The 18,126-nt window shown below is 38.5% G+C and overlaps 1 protein-coding gene across 2 annotated transcripts in view; it reads left to right on the top strand.

The window, feature by feature from the left end:
• Nucleotides 1–18,126, top strand: part of LOC134619969 (E3 ubiquitin-protein ligase Midline-1-like) — an 82,192-nt gene that overhangs the window by 39,161 nt on the left and 24,905 nt on the right. For both annotated transcript variants that reach the window (XM_063465796.1, XM_063465795.1), the window contains exon 2: nt 7,512–8,305. In XM_063465796.1, the coding sequence (XP_063321866.1) occupies nt 7,580–8,305 (726 nt within the window). In that variant the 5' untranslated portion in view covers nt 7,512–7,579. The remainder of the gene's footprint in view (nt 1–7,511; nt 8,306–18,126) is intronic.

Genomic DNA, 18,126 nt, shown 5'->3' with positions numbered 1-18,126 from the left:
TCTTTCAAAGCTCATAGATACAAACTTTTTAAACTGTGTGGATCCAAGTGGAGGGTTCACATTTTAGTCATTCAGTTATTCAACGCATATGAACTTTTAATATTCATTCAGAGGTTTTTTGACTCTGAATTTTCCTTTCTCATTTTTATTGAAAAACCTTTCAGCTATTTTCCAACTTCTTCTCTGTGGATTTTAGCTTTTAGCAGTTCAGCACTTTTGTTTTCAGGCGACAATTTCTGTATTTTTCATGTCATTCAAAATTTTTAACTTAAATTCAGCAATTAATTCATTTCAGTGCATACATTCAGATTCAAGCATTCACACTGCAGTTTCTTCAGAAAATGCACTTTCTAGTTATTAATTAGTAATTAGTAAGTATTAGTAAGTAGTAGTAAGTAAGTATTGCATAATGGCTGGTTGAGACTACACCTAAACTAGCAAAGTTTCATGAGATAATGATGATTATTGCTAGCAATTTTGTTTGCACTAATGCTAAACCTATAATAGCTGTTTAGTTTGGTTGAAAACAGTTTCCTGTTGAAATATGACTCACCTGTAAACAGGCACCTTTAAAAAGTGAAAACATCATTCAAGCTTATTAAAGACTATATAGTATCGTGCTAATAGCTAACACTGTATGACCAAGGCAAACGATTAAAGTATTGATAGAAAGGATTAGTCTGTATGCTTAAAGCTGTTTTTTAAATTTTAGCATTATATCAGAAAGCTTTTAGCATGAGGACATATCTTTAGTAACGTGTACAATGGCATTATTACTCATTACACAGCACGATAGAACTGCTAACATAAGCTAAAATTCAAAACATCATGAATATGTTTTTTCTACACAACCTTAAATAGTTAAATAATGAATAACAATCGCAGATTGTTCCAAGCAGATAGATGAATATAGACAGAGAAAAACGGATTATTTTAATGAAATGCGACATTTAGAACTTCTTTGAAAGCAGCTGTTACACAACATTTCGATAAACTAGATAAATATGTTGTGAACATTTTTAGTCTACACACAAAATTGTTAAGCATTTTAATGAAAGATGAAGAACAAAAATATAATGAGCCTTCTCCTTTTTTTATACATAGACTTCTATAAATTAGATAGATGTCATTTTGGACGAGGCACTCTCCAGCATCCCATAAAAATATAGCTGCAAGTAATGTTACGAACATCAGTTCCTGTTCAGAATGAAACATTTTCTTCACATGCTGAAGCTGCAGAGAAACAGAGGAGAAATGACTGCGGAGGAGTCTTCCACCGCTCATTCAGCTTTGTATTGCCCCCCACTGAACGCTATTGGTACTGACATTTCAGTGGTTCCAGCACAGCAGATGAGTCTTTCACACATAGTGGCAGCTCTGACAGTCATGGGGCACAAAGTGATGGTGGGAAAAATAAACAACTCTGATTCCATCAAGTTTTTCCTCCACTCTGAATGGCCTTTCTCCCCTCTCTCTCTCTTGCTTTCTCTTCTTTGCCTCCAGTTTTTTGAAAGTACATATTTACATCCCCTTTCCACTCATTCTTCTTCTGTTTTGTGCTCTGTCACCTCAAAACATGGTTCAACAGTGTCACCTATGGTGTGTTGAGAGGCATTTCATCTTGTCTCACCTGCCAATTTGGATTTGTGTAACTATGCATGTCTATATGTAAGCGCAGATTTAGATTTGTGTGTGTTCCTTTGTCAGAGTGAGGGTTTTTTTTTTCTCTTCATCCTTTCGTGCCTCCAGGTTTCCTCCCTCCCCTTTCAAACCTGTCAGAGCTTCGTCAATGTCTAACTTTTTTTTGGCTTTGTCAGGAAGTTATTTTTTCCTGCATCTACCTTCTCTACTTTGTTTGTTAGTTGGCTGACAGCTGTGTGCTGGAATGGAGTGCATAAAAAAATAGTCCTTAGACTGGTCCAATTCATATTTAGTTCATTTATGCACTTTCAATACCTTCAAACAGACAACACTCATGCATTAGATTTCTTTTGTTTTAATGGTTATGCTTTGTATTAACCTCATTGTGATGAGTCTAGAGAGTCTGATTAACAAAAGGAAGCATGCTCCAGAAGGAGTGGAACTGTTTTACACTTCAAGAATACCTGAGAATTAAATAGAACTTTTTTTTAATGTAATATTGGATGATTGTGGTCTTGTTCAGTGAGCTATTTAATCTAGTTCATCTGTTAATTAACAACAGTCGATCAATAGTCCTCTGCTATCAGTGTGGAACAAGTGGAACATAATGAACCAGTTAGAGGACATCCGATTGGCCGAGCTCACAAATTTTTTAATATTAACTTCATCAACGTGGTTGGATTGTCACGTTTTTTGACATCTTTTAAAAACAAATGCAAGCCTCAAACTAATTTAAAGGATAAATGTTTGCCAGCTAATCTTAGCCAGTTTGTGCCAGCCCTTTTTTCTGTCAGCTTGAGTCAGGTTGAGATGTTTGTTACTGATAGAAAAAGGGGAAAGTATTAAACATGTGCAGAAAGATTGTACAAACACATTAGCTTTAAATGCCCAGTTGCTTATTAGTGAATACTCATCACAGATATTAATAAATAGGGCAAATATAATTTGCTGCCCTATAGGAATACTTTAAAAAATCACCTGATACACAATGCTATATGGTTTTATATTTTAGTATCTTATAAACTGATGATTACTAGATTGCATAAAAGTGCACTGAACAGTAAAAAAAGCTGATGTTTCAGGAAATAGTTATCATTCACTTTAGCTTATGAGGCTCTTTAATACTAGAACCACTTGCATCATTCATTCCCCTCACAACTGCCATGGTTGGTCATTTTGACCCTGTCCTGCAACAATAGCAGAAATCCAAAGAAATCACCTTGAAAGAGTGAAGATGTGTCATCTAATTTTTCTAATTATAAGTAGGATTTAACAAAATATGTTTCTAGGATTAAGTTTTAAGGGTTTCATTAGTTTTATTAAAATAACATTAGAATCCATAGATAAACAAATAAACAAAGGGTATTATAAACATATCTAAATTATTTTATTATTATAGTAGAACATTATAAAAAAGTAAAAAAAAAAAAAAAGATGTTTGGCTAATGCATCATATCTAATTAAGCTAAAATAAAGAGGATACCAGATTAAACAGGTTACAATGACCTTTTTGGGATTTTCAGTCTTACCAACAAGTTAAGTTAGCTTAACTTAGCTTAGTCTTCCAACTGTTAGGCTAATGGTGTACAGCTATTCAAGGGCTTGTTTTTTGGCTTTAAATGACAACATATGCATTTAGTTCAAGTTCTAGAGTTTGTCTAGAAAATTACTTATCAAGCTTTTCGGCATCTTTAGCCACAAGCTAGTTGCTAACTTAGTGTGGCTACTATTGGTTGCATGCCAGGTAAAAGTAGGATTTAAGAAGATTTTTTTTTGTCACAAAAAACTTTACACACCTGACAGGAGTTAAAATACAGAGATTGATGATAATTCTTCCCTACACAAGTGTTCTCTCCTTATTTATATATATAAGAAACAGATTAGTGAAGCCGTGCCAGGTCGCAGCCTCTTGTTGTAAAAAATCATAAAAAAAGTTGAAAGATTTGGGTTTGTCCCAATCTTACATTGCTTGCATTTAGGTAGGAGTGAATTTGGAGCTCTTCTGCCATGATCTTACATTTGGAGAAGTCTGTGTGTTAAGTTTGTGTTTACATACATGACCGCAGATGCATACTGTCAAATACTTGGGCTAAATAAGATTACATCTCACCCTACTACATAAACTTTGCTCCCTCATGTTGAAACTGGTCATTTAGTGATTATTTAGCTTCAGAGCTGCTGTAAGCTAACATCCAACGATGCTGTTATGAAAAGGCAATTCGACCAAAAGAATAACAGTATACGCTAACCCTTTCAACCCTCCAAGTTTTATTTGACAGTCGGAAAGCTCAGGTCTCACTGACAGATTAGTTGCTATTATAAACACCTCAGAGAGGCTCTTAGATGTTTCAGAGTAGGTGTTTTGTGCGAATGAGTATATACCACTGTGTGTGCACATGCTGCGATGCCAGTGTAGAAGAGTGTGTCTCTCTGAGTGTTTGTTTTTAACAGTCCAAGCAAACACATACCCATTCAATTTCATTTAAAGCATGCGATTGCCAAATCACTCCCATCTCCCACATTCAATTACTTGCATTTTCCTCTGTATATCCTTCCATATTTGCTTGATTTCAGCATTTGGCGTTTCCCTTCTGATATAAACGTAAGAGATCAAGGGCTTGCTTGGTAATACGTCTTTGTACACAGTTCCCCCCATCCCATCTCTTTCACCAGCTCATCAGGTCTCACAGTAAATATCTGATCTCAAATATCACAGGTACTAAAAGTGGTGGTTGGACTGTGCTGAGCTCATATGAGGACAGTTTATCTGCAGCACTTGTTTTTTTGTTTTTTTCCCCAGAGGATGAGAGGAAACCATGCATAAAGATAGCTTAGAGAATGAAGAGGAGATATTCAGAGTGCAGCAGTCCACTCACACGAGTTTTAATCTCAGTAAACAGTGACATCTGCTGAAAGGGCCGCACCATGGAGATAAGAGCGGATTTCTTTCCTGCATTTCATTTCATTCCTTGCATTTTTCTTTTGTGTGTGTGTGTGTGTCATTGTCGTTATTATGCTTAAAGCATGTAGAAATTGGAGCCTGGTTTATAATATCAATTTGCATACTCATTATAATCAAATGCATTCATACTCAAAATCATTTATTTTTTAAATCTCATTGTTTTCAGAATTATCTCTGTGCTAATCTGACATTTTCTTTCTTTCTTTTTTATTTTTTTGTGCTGTGACACATTTCCTGAAACTGGCAAAGATCCTTTTAGCCCTAAGGGGTTGGTTTCACTTTTATTTCACTTCTAAAATAGGGATTTTTTTTTCATTGACATTTTCAGCTACAGTAAAATCCAATTTATCTTCTTAAAATTAACCAAAAGTGTATTAAAAGGCCTAGGGCTATGAGTTCAGAAATGAAGAAAGCATGCACTGTTGAATTTTTAACTTGCAGGCAAAGTCTCAGAGGTAACTTGTCTTTATTAGAACTGACTGGAAACAGAGCCACACTTATTTATTAGCTTGCTTGAGCACTTTTAGTTATATTAATTAGCAGTCAGCTCCCCTTTAATGCTCTCCAACATAATCAGGAATTTATAAAACAGTAAATCTTGCTACATTTTGTTGTTTTGTGTTTCTAAATTTGAGTTGAGTTTGAGCCTCTTCTACATTTTCTTCCTGAGTCTCTTGGAGACATGTTGACAGCATGCAGGTTCACGTGGAAATCCAGAGTCAGCGGCTCTGCAGGAGAAATGAATTGGCATGTGTTCTAATTAGCAACTGACTCCAGATGTGGCAGATGGAGCCACAGCTGTAGTCAATGTTAAAACAAGACTCCCATTTCAACTCGAGTGGTAAAGGTGCATCAAAGTTGAATTTATATGATTTGAGCAAAAGTAAGCTTGAAATAGCTTGAAATGAATGTACGGAAGCCTCAAAAGACCAAAAAAACCCATTAAAAATCTCATCAAGCTTCATCAAATTTCATTTCATTTCTTTCCTTTGTTTAATGTAAACCAGGTGAGAAGAACAATCTATAGTCATTTCTTTGAAGCATTATTACTTCCGCCAAAGAGGTTATGTCGAGTTTGTGTGCGAGCGTCATTCAGTCTGTGAACACAGTAGTTTCGAATGAGTTCTGAAACTTTCAGTGTAACTAGTTAAAACATCTGTCATGCTACCTTTATCTGATCTCGCAGTGCTTCTTGCTAGAACATGATGTACCAGATGACTTGGAATACTAATTATTTTGTCTCACTCAGAGCATGCTGGGAAAATTATACCCCTTCTAGTACATAGCTAAAAGAAAGATAGTAATGTTACAGAAGGTGCTAGCACAAAATGTACTTTGCGTGTTTATCATGCATCAGACAATTAAATATAATTTGAGAAAACATGAGTGGGGTCAGCCTTCTGCAGCCAAAATGAGTAGAGCACAAACATATTTCCCACATCCCATAATCCCACCCATTTAAGAGCAAGTTGGAAAAAAAAAAGACATCTTCAACCTGCTCTTAGACTTGTGTTAAGGCCTTTTCTGTCACTTGTCTTTTCAGGGCTTCCATACTGTACTATCTGTACAGTGACTTAATGGTAAAGAACGAGGGATAAAGCGAACCTCACTGCCACTATTGCACACCAGTTACATAAAGTATCTGATTAGTGAGAAGTTGCATTACTGGCTTGTGGCTCAGTAGTTTTAAGTCCAGCCTGACAGATGCTTCCTTGATGCCACAGTCAACATGACGGCGGCAGCTGCTGCTGATGGTGTGTAATCTTGTTAATCCAAGCATAGGGAAACCTATAGCGTACTGCGGTCAACAACAATGAGAATCACAAAAAGGCACAAAGTGGGTCAATGTGGCTGCTACAAAGACCATGAGATGTTTGTTAGAGCAACTATATGTTTGGCTTTTAGCCTACAGAATAGTCTTTACATTTTCTCTTAGTACAATTCAAATGTATATATAAAGCACCAAATCAGTAATACACAACAATACATAGAAAACCCCAACAATCAGGCCATATAAATATGGCCTCATATAAATAAGCACTTGGTGACAGTGGGAAGGAAAAATCCCCTTTTAACAGGAAGAAACCTCCAAACTGACAAGCAACATTCTCCTCAGCTTATTTTTTGATACTAATGCAGCTTTTTCTAACTTAGACTGTCTTGAATCTTGCTAATAGGCTCCCAGCTATTTTCACTTTCAAGATTAAGCTTGAGATTTTTATTTTTTGATAAAGGATATCATTAAGGCTGGGTCAGATGACCCAGAACCATGATGAGGAACCTCCCATCATGCACTGAGCATCTCTCCTGTAGTTTTGCCTTGTCTTTTGTTTGTGGCCTTGCTGTGTTCTTCTTTTTGATCTTCTTTTTGACCTCACTGCTCAGTAGATGGCTGTCTGTTCCTCATCAAAGCGAGTTCTTCCTTCCCACCATCACCACATTTTTGCTCATAGAGAATTGTCTGATAAATGAGGTTTTCTCTCTAATGTTGAAGGGTATGTAGCTTACAAAATAAAGAGCCTTGAGGCCACTGTCACAGGCAATATATAAATAATTTGGAATTTATAGACCCCTGTGCCTCCTTTCTACTTAATACTGTGGACAAAAGTAGAAGTTCCACAGCCAAATTATCGTCAGGTGTTGATTTTAAACTTCTAAATGCTTATTGGTGGAACATACCGAACCATGCTAATTAATCTGTTTGCTTAATCTTATTTTCAGTCTTCAGTCAGACGTAGAAAACCCGGCAACTTTAAGTCAACTCAGTGGTCTGCTCCATTGAGATATAAGCCCTCCAAAGAAAGCGCCGAGAAGTAAGCTGTTTCACACCATTTAATCACAAATCCCCCTGCTTTCTTTTCCTTTCTCCCTCTCTCTGCTCGCCTCCATCTATCTCTCTGGCCTCCAGACAGCTGAGTGGCTCTTCTGGATTTCGCTGACACTGCGCCTGGTCCCGCCTGGCCTTTTTTAATCAGGATGGACACTCTGGAGTCAGAGCTAACTTGTCCAATCTGCCTGGAGCTCTTTGAAGACCCACTGCTGCTCCCCTGTGCCCATAGCCTGTGCTTCGGCTGCGCCCACCGCATCCTCGTCTCCCACTGCACCACCAACGAATCAGTTCAGAGTATCGGCGCCTTCCAGTGCCCCACCTGTAGATATGTCATTTCCCTGAGTCCAGAGCGTGGACTAGAAGGACTTAAGAGAAACGTGACCTTGCAGAATATTATTGATAGAGTTCAACGGGCCTCATCTTCAGCCGGGCTCCCCCTGCCGCTGTCATTGCCTGCCCCTCACAGTGGGCCCAACTCTCCCGGCGAGGAAGGTAGCAACCGGTTGGCCCTGGTCCCCCTCAGCGCTGCCATGTCCAGCCCGAGCACACCTCCGGAGCCGGTCCAGTGCCAGTTCTGCGAGCAGGACCCGCCACAGGACGCTGTTAAGACATGCGTAACGTGCGAGGTGTCGTACTGCGACGAATGCCTCAGAGCGACACACCCCAACAAGAAGCCGTTCACCGGCCACCGGCTCATTGAGCCTATGCCGGACTGCCACCTCAGAGGGCTCCAATGCCTGGAGCACGAGGAGGAAAAGGTGAACATGTACTGTGTCACTGACGATCAGCTCATCTGCTCACTCTGCAAGTTAGTTGGACGTCACAGGGACCACCAGGTGGCAGCACTGAGCGACCGCTATGAAAAACTCAGGGTAAGCACAGAAATGGATTTTTTTCTCACCCTTCTAATGTTTGCTTAATTGATTTTAATGAAGTTATTTCACATTTGAAATCTTCTAAAAATCCCCATTTTCTAATTAAAACCTGCAAGATCCGTCACATTCTAATGACAGATAAGCTTATACTTTCTTTGTTCTTTATCTTATACCCATATAATGAATATTAAACTTTAATTTTACTCTGCTCAAAAGTGTGAAATTTTCTATTATCCTTATCCAGGTATCTCACTCGATTATCATGTGAGATTTTATCATCTCGTGCTGACTTATTATCTCTGCTGAATAATTAAGCAATTAGCATAATCACTGCGCCATGCCACTGTGCCAGGAGGGCGTTCAGAAGCAAGCACACAGAGCGAATATGGGGAGTGTCATTAGTGACAAGGCATGGTGTCTTTAATGAGGTTGCAGGTTAACGAGCACCAATTGCCTGCTGGGTGTAGGTGTGCTTAATTGAGCATGGCTATTACAATGTGCTGGTAATGGAGATGGAGGCAGTGTGTGTCTGTGCGTGTGCGTGTGTCTTACAGCAAAGATCATGCAGAAGTAAATGTTACCTTGGATGTCCACCAGATGGTTTCTTCTATTAATCTGCCTTTGACTAATATAAGCACTTTGCTGGAGAGTGTCTCCAGTGACTTAGGATTACATTTGCATAATGTTGGAGTATTTTAATGGCTTCTATAAAAGGGAAGGGAGACAAAAAAGGGAAAAAATAGGTCAAAGTAGAAATGGCCAAGGTATAGCGACTTCAGTCCAAAGCCAAGCTTCCATAGTACAAAGCAAAATCCAGAAACTAGGAGTATGCAGTTACCTCCATTTACAAAGCTGAATTAGTGAATGCAAGACGCATCGCTAGTCTCCACATCACACCCCTGATGATGTAAGTTCACTTTTACCTCACGTTTGTGGTCCTACTAGGCTGCTAGTAATCTGATTTTAGATCAGCACAGAGAAAGTTTTCTCTGGGAAACGGCCTTCTATGTCACACAATGAACACATCATTTCTGCTGTTCAGTTAGAGTAAGCCAACAGGTCAACAGTTTGCAACAACACTTTCTGTTTTAGAATACTTCTTTGTCTTCAGTTAAAGTTGAAAATTAGACATTATTTAAGTTATGTAAAACAGTATATAGGCACATACAGATACACTATCACTATTTCAGCTTAGCTTTGTTGAATCATAACCAGTGTTTGAGTCTTTACCCAAAACAAGTAATGGATTACACATTACTCAGTACTTTTCTTCTAAGTAAAATGAATGGAAATACATTGTCTCATACTTACAAGTTAGAAATATCAACCATAGGCTACAGTTCTGCACACAACTCAAATGATTGTCTGAATGAGGACACATATACAATCTTTCCTTTAGTATTTTCGTATGTAACTTGCCAAGAACACAAAGCAAAGATGACAACAAACTCAAAGAGACTCTAAAGGGATCGCCATGGTAATTCTACTTTACAAATATGGAATGGAGGTTACAACGCCACTGCCTCTGTTACCTGTTGAACTTCAGACTCTGGCTGTTGGGCTGGGGCGAGCATGCGATTAACTTTGTCTTCATTCTGTGCTCTTGACTAGCTTTGTGTTAGCATGTTTTTTGTGTAGAGGGCTGCAAAAGAACTGAGATTGTGTTAGCGGTATAATGTGCTTGTTTCTGTCCTAGACAAATCATGGGCTTGTCCCTTTGTGCTATCAAAGAAAAAAACTATGTTTCTATCACCACATTTTCCTCCTCCTGCACATGAACTGAAATTAGCTGATTATAGCACAAATGGGTATGTGAGATATCCCATTATTGTGACGATGCAGGAGCATCGTCACAATAATGTTTTTCCACGATCAACATTGACCAGTCACATTTTTGTGATGTCATAGCTTTGAAATATGGAGGAAAGTGTCTTAGGTTGTATAAAACTCTCTTCCAGAAAAAATGAGTCATGTTAAAAGAAAACAAAAACACTCCTGTATAGTTGTTTAGAAGTGGGAATTAGCTATAGAGCACAGGGCTGTAAACATGTTTTTCTGCTTTAAAGTTGGGCATTTTAAGATGCTAATCTACTGGGACTGACTCGCTTTTGGAGGCAGCCTCAAGCAGCAGCTGGAGGAACTGACTTTTTTGTGCTATTTCTGTGTTCCTCTTGGTATCGACCCCAATCATCATGATCCCCACTGGTGCATCCTAAGTATACCCATTTATGCATCTGGGTTGCAGCTTTGTCACCTCTAATGTCCAGCACAAGCTCATTCACTTAGGTCAAACCTGATGATTTGAATAAAAACAATGTTTGAGCTTTTCTGCTGATAAGTCCACCCAAGCATGCGTGCAACAGGGAGAATAAAGATTCCCCACCACCGCACCAAAGCAGCAGGCAGGGAAATACATGTAACTTTTCCAAAGTGTCATTTAACCAGGGGACATTTTTTGGCCACGTACTACACACACACACACACACACACACACACACACACACACACACACACACACATAGTGTTTATTCAGCCTTGCTAAGCACCCTTAAATAAAATGTCAACACTGAGCGTGGTTCTCCTTTTACAAGGGCTTTGAAATATGTGTTAGTAGTTGGTAATATGTCCTTGGAGAAAGGGCATGCAGTGATATAATCGGAGAAATTGAACCTAACTAAAATCTGTGATTATGATTACATATGTGTGCACCCAATAAATAAGCCTACAAACATTCCCTCCTGCCTTTCTGTTTATCATTGTTTTGTTTTAGAACCAGCTTTGCCTCCAATGATGGGCTTGATGTTCTTTGTCATTAGATTTAATGTGGGTGCCTCTACCGCCTCATGTTGCCTGTTTCAGCAAATTTAGGCAGAGAAGAAAAATTAGCAGGAAGGCTACAGGTCAGTGCATCATCTAATTATCGTGATTTTCTTTCTCCCCGCTCTCCCTCCATTCAACCAGAGAGAAATAGCACAGGTCAGCACACCCTGCAGTTATTATACAAACTAATTATCGCCTATACCACAAAACAAAAACACAAAACCCCCCAAAAAACCCAAAACAAAACAACGGGATGGCACTCGTGTCTCCTACCTGCGCAGAGGTTTTTAAATACTGCCTGTGTAAGCCAAGAAAGTGTGCAAGACAAATTGTTTAGGCCAAGCAAACCATGTCATACTTTGAATCCGCGTGAGCAATACTACTGCAGCTCATGTGCATTCCCAAGTTTCAAGCGTTTCTTAACAGTTATGTGAGAGGATACACGTCTAAAACCAAATGAGGGATTTCTGTCACATGTTCCAACTTTGTTATTCAGTCATTTTCCCCCCCAAACGTCTTGACATTTACTTCTGACAGGGCTCGTTGGTTAAATGAAGTTCTTGTTGAAATATATAGTCCTCCTGCTGTTTGACATCACTCAGAGTACCTTGTGAGGACACTGACAACAGATGGGAAAACAAAGCATATGTGACTGCTTCATTAACTTGTGAGCGCGCTCGCTCGATTTTTCTCGCACACTTACACAAAAGGAAACATACACACGAAGGCACTAACGTCTACACACACACGGACACACACAGTTTATACACACAGGCATTTCAACGGGCTCTCCATAATCTACTGAAATATTTAAAAGAAAGGAAAACTTCATAAGAATATTAAAATGCAAATTTAAAAAAGACTGAAAAGAACACTTTAAAAGCCAAAGACAGGGGGAAAAAAGTAAAAGATAAAGAAAATAACATAATAAAATATGAACCAGTTGAATGAATGAGCAGGTAAGATTAAATCTGAATTTATTAAATAAGTACAAGGTCCATATTAAGTAAAAGCAGTAGAAAAAAAAGTCATTAGCTTGGCTTTAAAAATAGCTCGAGTTGGGGCAGCTCTAGGCCCCAAATGCAGCTGAATCACAACTGTGCACTGGTTTAAAGTCAGTTTGTTGGATTTGGTTTGAACTCTGGGCACCACTAGCTGACCGGTCCTTGCAGGTCTGAGAGATGTGTCTGCTTTTTGTTTCTTTATTCAGCAAACCAGGTCCTGAAGTTCAGTGCTGTATTACACAAGAAGCCAGAACAAATTGGTTTAATGTGTTCTCTCTTCTTGGTGTGTAGGCAGTATTCTAGTGGCAGCTTTTTAAATGAATTGGGAGGCCAGTAGAAAGGACATTTCTATCCAAGCAAAAACAAAACAAAACATTTTTGCCATCTATAAGTCATAATTTCAGGTAATTTGGTGGTATCTTACATTTTTAACATTGTAAATCACATTTCAGAGAAAATGACATGATATTTTGAGTTACATATTGTATTTCAAGTTAACCATGTGCTTTGCAACATAACTTTGAAAGTTTATTTTAAAAATCACATAGTTGGAAATTATTCCAAATAATAATTGTTGAAATAATTTCAAGTATTTCAGTGACTCAGTGACTATGTTCACTATTTTCAGTGTTTAATAACATAGCTTTCTGACTCATCACCTCAGTATGTTTTAACATATTCAATATGGTCAATGGGCTGGTTTTTATTTAGCGCTTTTCTACTCAAGCTTACACAACAAGTGCTTGTACAAAAAGCCTCATTCACTCACTCAAACCCAGTCATACAAGCACTTTTTTCCTCCACCTAAGTGCTTTCCATCTAACATACACACATATGAATACACCGGAGAGCAAATTGTGGTTCAGTGTCTTGCCCAAGGATATATAGGCATGTGGACTGGAGCCTGGAGGAGGCAGGAAAAACCATCAGGCTTCCGTATACTGGGGTATAGCCTTCCACCAGGCTATACCCCAGTATAGTAGAATATAGTTGATATTTGACTTAAAAAAATCCTTATTTCTTATCTGTTTATATCTTAACTATTATATGCAGCTTTGACAGAGTATTTAAAGGTAGAATGGGAGGCAGAGCCTTCAGTTTTCAGGCCCCTCTTCTGTGGAACCAGCTTCCAGTTTGGATTCGGGAGACAGACACTATCTCTACTTTTAAGATTAGGCTTAAAACTTTCCTTTTTGCTAAAGCATATAGTTAGGGCTGGATCAGGTGACCCTAAATCCTCCCTTAGTTATGCTGCAATAGACGTAGACTGCTGGGGAATTCCCATGATGCATTGAGTATTTCTTTTTCAGTCACCTTTCTCACTCAACATGTGTTAATAGACCTCTTTGCATGAAATCATCCTTGTTATTAATCTCTGTCTCTCTTCCACAGCATGTCTTTTATCCTGTCTTCCTTCTATCACCCCAACCGGTCGCAGCAGATGGCCGCCCCTCCCTGAGCCTGGTTCTGCTGGAGGTTTCTTCCTGTTAAAAGGGAGTTTTTCTTTCCCACTGTCAGCAAAGTGCTTGCTCATAGGAGGTCACATGACTGTTGGGTTTTTCTCTGTATGTATTATTGTAGGGTCTACCTTACAATATAAAGCGCCTTGAGGTGACTGTTGTTATGATTTGGTGCTGTAGAAATAAAATTGATTTGAATTGATTATTTTACCATGTTTTGTGTTAGCTGTCATATAGCTAACGTTAGCAAGCTACTATTATTAGCTAAACATAATGTTATAAGCCACCACTGAGCTGATGCCATGTACTTTTGGCTACATCTACTCACTCTTTTATATTTAGTGGGGTGTGCCAGCATAATGCAGCTTCATGGTATTAGCTTTTTTGTGTTTTGTTTTGTTTTGGTAGCAAGTTGAAATGAACTGTCTTTGCACTTTGTCTCAATGAAATGGGAAGGGCATGCAATTAAAAAAATGAAAGAACTAATTTCAATCATCTCTTTTGAGCTGTTATGAAGAAATTGCATTTTTTGCGTGCCTAGATGGTGAGAAAATCAAATTTGCAATCACTTTGCAAACTGATAAATTGACTGTTTGTTACAGGAGTAGAGCTGCTGAGGTGAAAATTCCAGTTTTTTTTCTTCAAAAAAGAAGAAACAAACATTAACACAACAGCATTTCTGATTTTCATAAACACGACTTTAAGTCCAGGATATAAAAAAAGCCCATTGAGCTGAATATTATACATTATCCTTCAAGTTAAAGACGGATTATTGCTAATCACATTAAAAGCCACACTTTATTTTTCAGACCACTGGCTTGTTTTGCTGTCTTCGGTAAGAGTGAGGCTTAAAATATATCTCTGCCTCAGGATAAGTTCTGATTCAAGGCACCACACATGTCACGTCACTTAACTTTAATTCATTTCTGTAAGCTATTTCTTTTTCTCTTTTTCTCTAATCTGTGCATGGCAGTATTTTGTGAAAGAATGCATTAAAACCAGACAGCATATAGTCATAAATAAATAAAAGCAATGATGAGCTATGATTATGCAACACAAGTACATTTAGACACAGACTGTTCTCAGATTTTATGAGCATTGTACAGTATACAGTGAATGTGTTGTGCTTTAAAAATGCAGGTTGCGTGGTAAACAGAAACAGGGTAGGAAGTGAATTGAGGTCTAACATAATTACCAAGTAAAGTGCAATGCAATATTAATGCTGAAAAACGCATTTGATATTTAATTTATAAAGACAGAAAACTTTGGGGAGACTTCTTAAACGAGGAGGTCCAGCACGTAGCCTCCCTTTGTCAGGTAATTCCAATAGCTTAAAGTCAAAATACTCAAGCTGTTACAGGCCACCTGATTTTCTTTAGATATGATTTTTCACTTTTTTTTCTTTCATTATAAAGTCTGACAACTTGGAACTGTTTTGGTCATATTTTCTGGAACATTTCATTCATATCACTTTTTACCCTGATCTGCTGGAGTTTGAGATATCCCCACTCCACAGGGGGTGCGGGGGAGAATATCAGATGATTGGAATAGTTTCCTTTTTTTCCAGTGGCAGTGGTGGTGGTGTGTGTCTGATAAGAGCCATGGAGGTTATTGTGGGAACACCCATCCTTTTTCGGAGATAAAATTACCCCCGTCACAGGAAATTGACGGAGGAGGCGGCTGGAAATAGCTTTTAAAGTCCTTGGCTCTGGGTCTGAGGAGAAAGAACCTTGAGGATAAAAGATGGCAGCTGCTCTTTGTGTGTGTAATTTCAAATCACAGGTTGGTTCTGTTTTGTTGTAATCCACTTTGGTTAATCAGCTGCCCTTTAGTGTTAAAAAACACGTGGGGCTGTCAAGTACAAACACATTAAAACATGAGCAGACACAAAAGCTTCTGAACCATAACCTTGCTGATAAGCATGACATTTAGCTCCATGTCCTCCAGCCACCTCATTCATCTTTTATATCATAAAAAATACTTATTCCCTTACATGCTTTGACAGTCCATCCTATCGTCCTGACCTTTTTTCTTCCTTTTTTTAAATGCAACCTTGACTTTGGCAAACAATCTTTAAAGTGGATCATAAAACAGCAATAAAAAGCTAAATTAAAAATACATATGCTGACAGCCAAAAGCATACAGTGTGTCAGTACAATTTGACATCACAACCTCCACTGGTGCTGCCGCTGGGTGTGATCAAAAGCTCAACAAGCTTGAAACTTTCAAACAGAGAGAGTGAGCATTGCTTTTTCCCTCTGACCACACAGCGGTGATGCCAGAGTGTAGAGGACACTCTGCATCACTTTACTGATGCAGCAAGATGAAAAGTAAACCCATTGGCAATGTTTTTTAGGGGGCAACTGGCTATTCTTTAATATGCCAGTCATATTTATCACCTACAATATTAGAGTCACTTAAATCTCCAATAGCTGATCTTTTTGGACTTCTTGAGGAAGGATCATGTTTGGAAGTAAGCAAGAGTCAGTTACTTGGTAAATCATCTTTCTCAGCTAACCCCCCTCCCAAAAAAAAGACAACAACATCCTGACAAAAAGTGTAAAGAGCATTTCCAGAAAAGAATTTCGACAATGTCCTACTTCTTCCACATTCAGTCACATACACACAGCACAGTCACAACATAGTTTGACAGACATAAAATAGTGTTTTTGTCCTAACAAGGTGATTCTGAAAAAACTATTACCTGCAAACATGGCATATCTGTGTGCAGTGTGTCCTTAAAAAAATGAGGAAATTGGACATGTAGAGGGTAAAGAAAGAATCTGTTCCAGATGAACAGTATTTTAACGTCATGCTCTTAAGAAATCAACTAAAAATCCAACAAAGACCTGACTTGGGACCTGAGAGATGCATCTGGCCCTTCAGTTTATGTTCTATTGTTCGTCAAAAATGGTCTAGGTGGAAAAGTGGCTATGAAGAAGGGAAACAAAAAGAAAAGGCTGTAGATATACCAAATTTTGTAAGGAAGTAGACTAAAAATGAAGTGATTAATCCAAATTTGAAATTCTTGACTCAAGTCAGGTCAGGTACGTCAGTGTCTACAGCCATCTGTAAAGCACGGTGGAGGCTCTGTCATGGTTTGGGGATACATTGCAGCCAGTGATGTTGCGGACTATGCAGATCCAAATTCATGGAAACATGAAACAGAAACGTACCATCAGATTTTGATCCATCATTCAGTACCATCTGGAAGAATCTGATTGGCAACGGCTTCATTTTCCGGCATGACAATGATCCCAAACACTCCACAAATGCAGTAAAAGTGTACCTGGATAGAAAAGCCACTCTTTCAGTCTTGATCTCCCCAGAGCCCGGACCTCGACATTATTGAAGGAGTGTGGCTGGAGAGAAGACGTCTGGAGAACTATTCAGGTTGTGTTGAAGAGTAAGGGTGGTCACACCAAATATTGACTTTTAGGCTTTCAAGTTAGAATTGTGCAAAATCAGTTTTTGTCTTCCATATTATATGTTTGTACATGTTTCAATAAATGTCCATGAGGCCACTTTGGATATTTCGCTGGTCTGGTTCTGGTCATATCAAAGTCTGGTATGTTTGAGGTGAAAGCACGATGTTAGCATTTGTATTGTCGCCCTTGTAAAGTTGAAATAGTGACATTATTATCAACCTTTGCTTATTTGTGGTTAGCATAAATAGACTGCTGTGTTTGTGGATTGGGCTTTGTCATTGCTAAAGCTCTTTGTCTTCGGAACTGGTTACTAGCATTTCCTGTTGTTTAGTGCTTTTGAGTCATTTTGCCCTCAAAAGATCTGCCTGCTGCTGTTAGATGCAGTATTGATGTAGCTACTAAGAAGATAAAAGGATAAATCCTAAACTAGAGTCTGCATTTCAAACCAAGGATGTTATAAGATGCTTGGTATCCCATGTTTAAAGTCCCACTTTAAAGAAATTGTGATTTAAATGCGCTCAAATACAGATATGAGATTCTCTCTTTAACTCTAATAAATAAAAGCCACTCTGTGAAAATTTACAGTGCATTGTGTAGCACTCGCAGACAACTTTTACTTCCTGTACTCAATGTTCTCTTCGCTCTGGGCTTTTTTGTTTTTCTCTCTCTCTCTCACACACAACTCATCCTTTTTCAATTTCTTCTACAACAATGCTCCTTTCATGCTGTGTTTTCTTTTTACTCTGCTGTGCTTTGCTTCATAATCAGTGCCCTTTTCCTGTAGGAGTCATCTGTGTTTCTCTCAGATTGATAAAAAAACACAAGCAATTTGTTCCCAATTTATAACTTAGCTCACTAGTGGAAACCAACCAATACACAACGCCTTCTACAATGATGATATGAGATAAATACATTATAGATGTGTGTAGGGACAGGTGGACAGACTATAAAGCAGAGCAGTAGACAAGCATGGGCTCTTTTAAAGTTCCCGTTTCCTCTTCCTGCTTCCTCTTTAATGTCTGTCTTGCTGTTTAATTGTCTGCCTTTGTTCTTCCTCATCTTTTCCTCACAGTCTCTCTCCTCATCTGCGTGACTGAGGTTTCTCT

Source organism: Pelmatolapia mariae, linkage group LG23, assembly GCF_036321145.2.
Source record: "Pelmatolapia mariae isolate MD_Pm_ZW linkage group LG23, Pm_UMD_F_2, whole genome shotgun sequence".
In the NCBI taxonomy this organism is placed as follows: Eukaryota; Metazoa; Chordata; class Actinopteri; order Cichliformes; family Cichlidae; genus Pelmatolapia; species Pelmatolapia mariae.
This window is presented reverse-complemented; position numbering and strand designations above follow the sequence as displayed.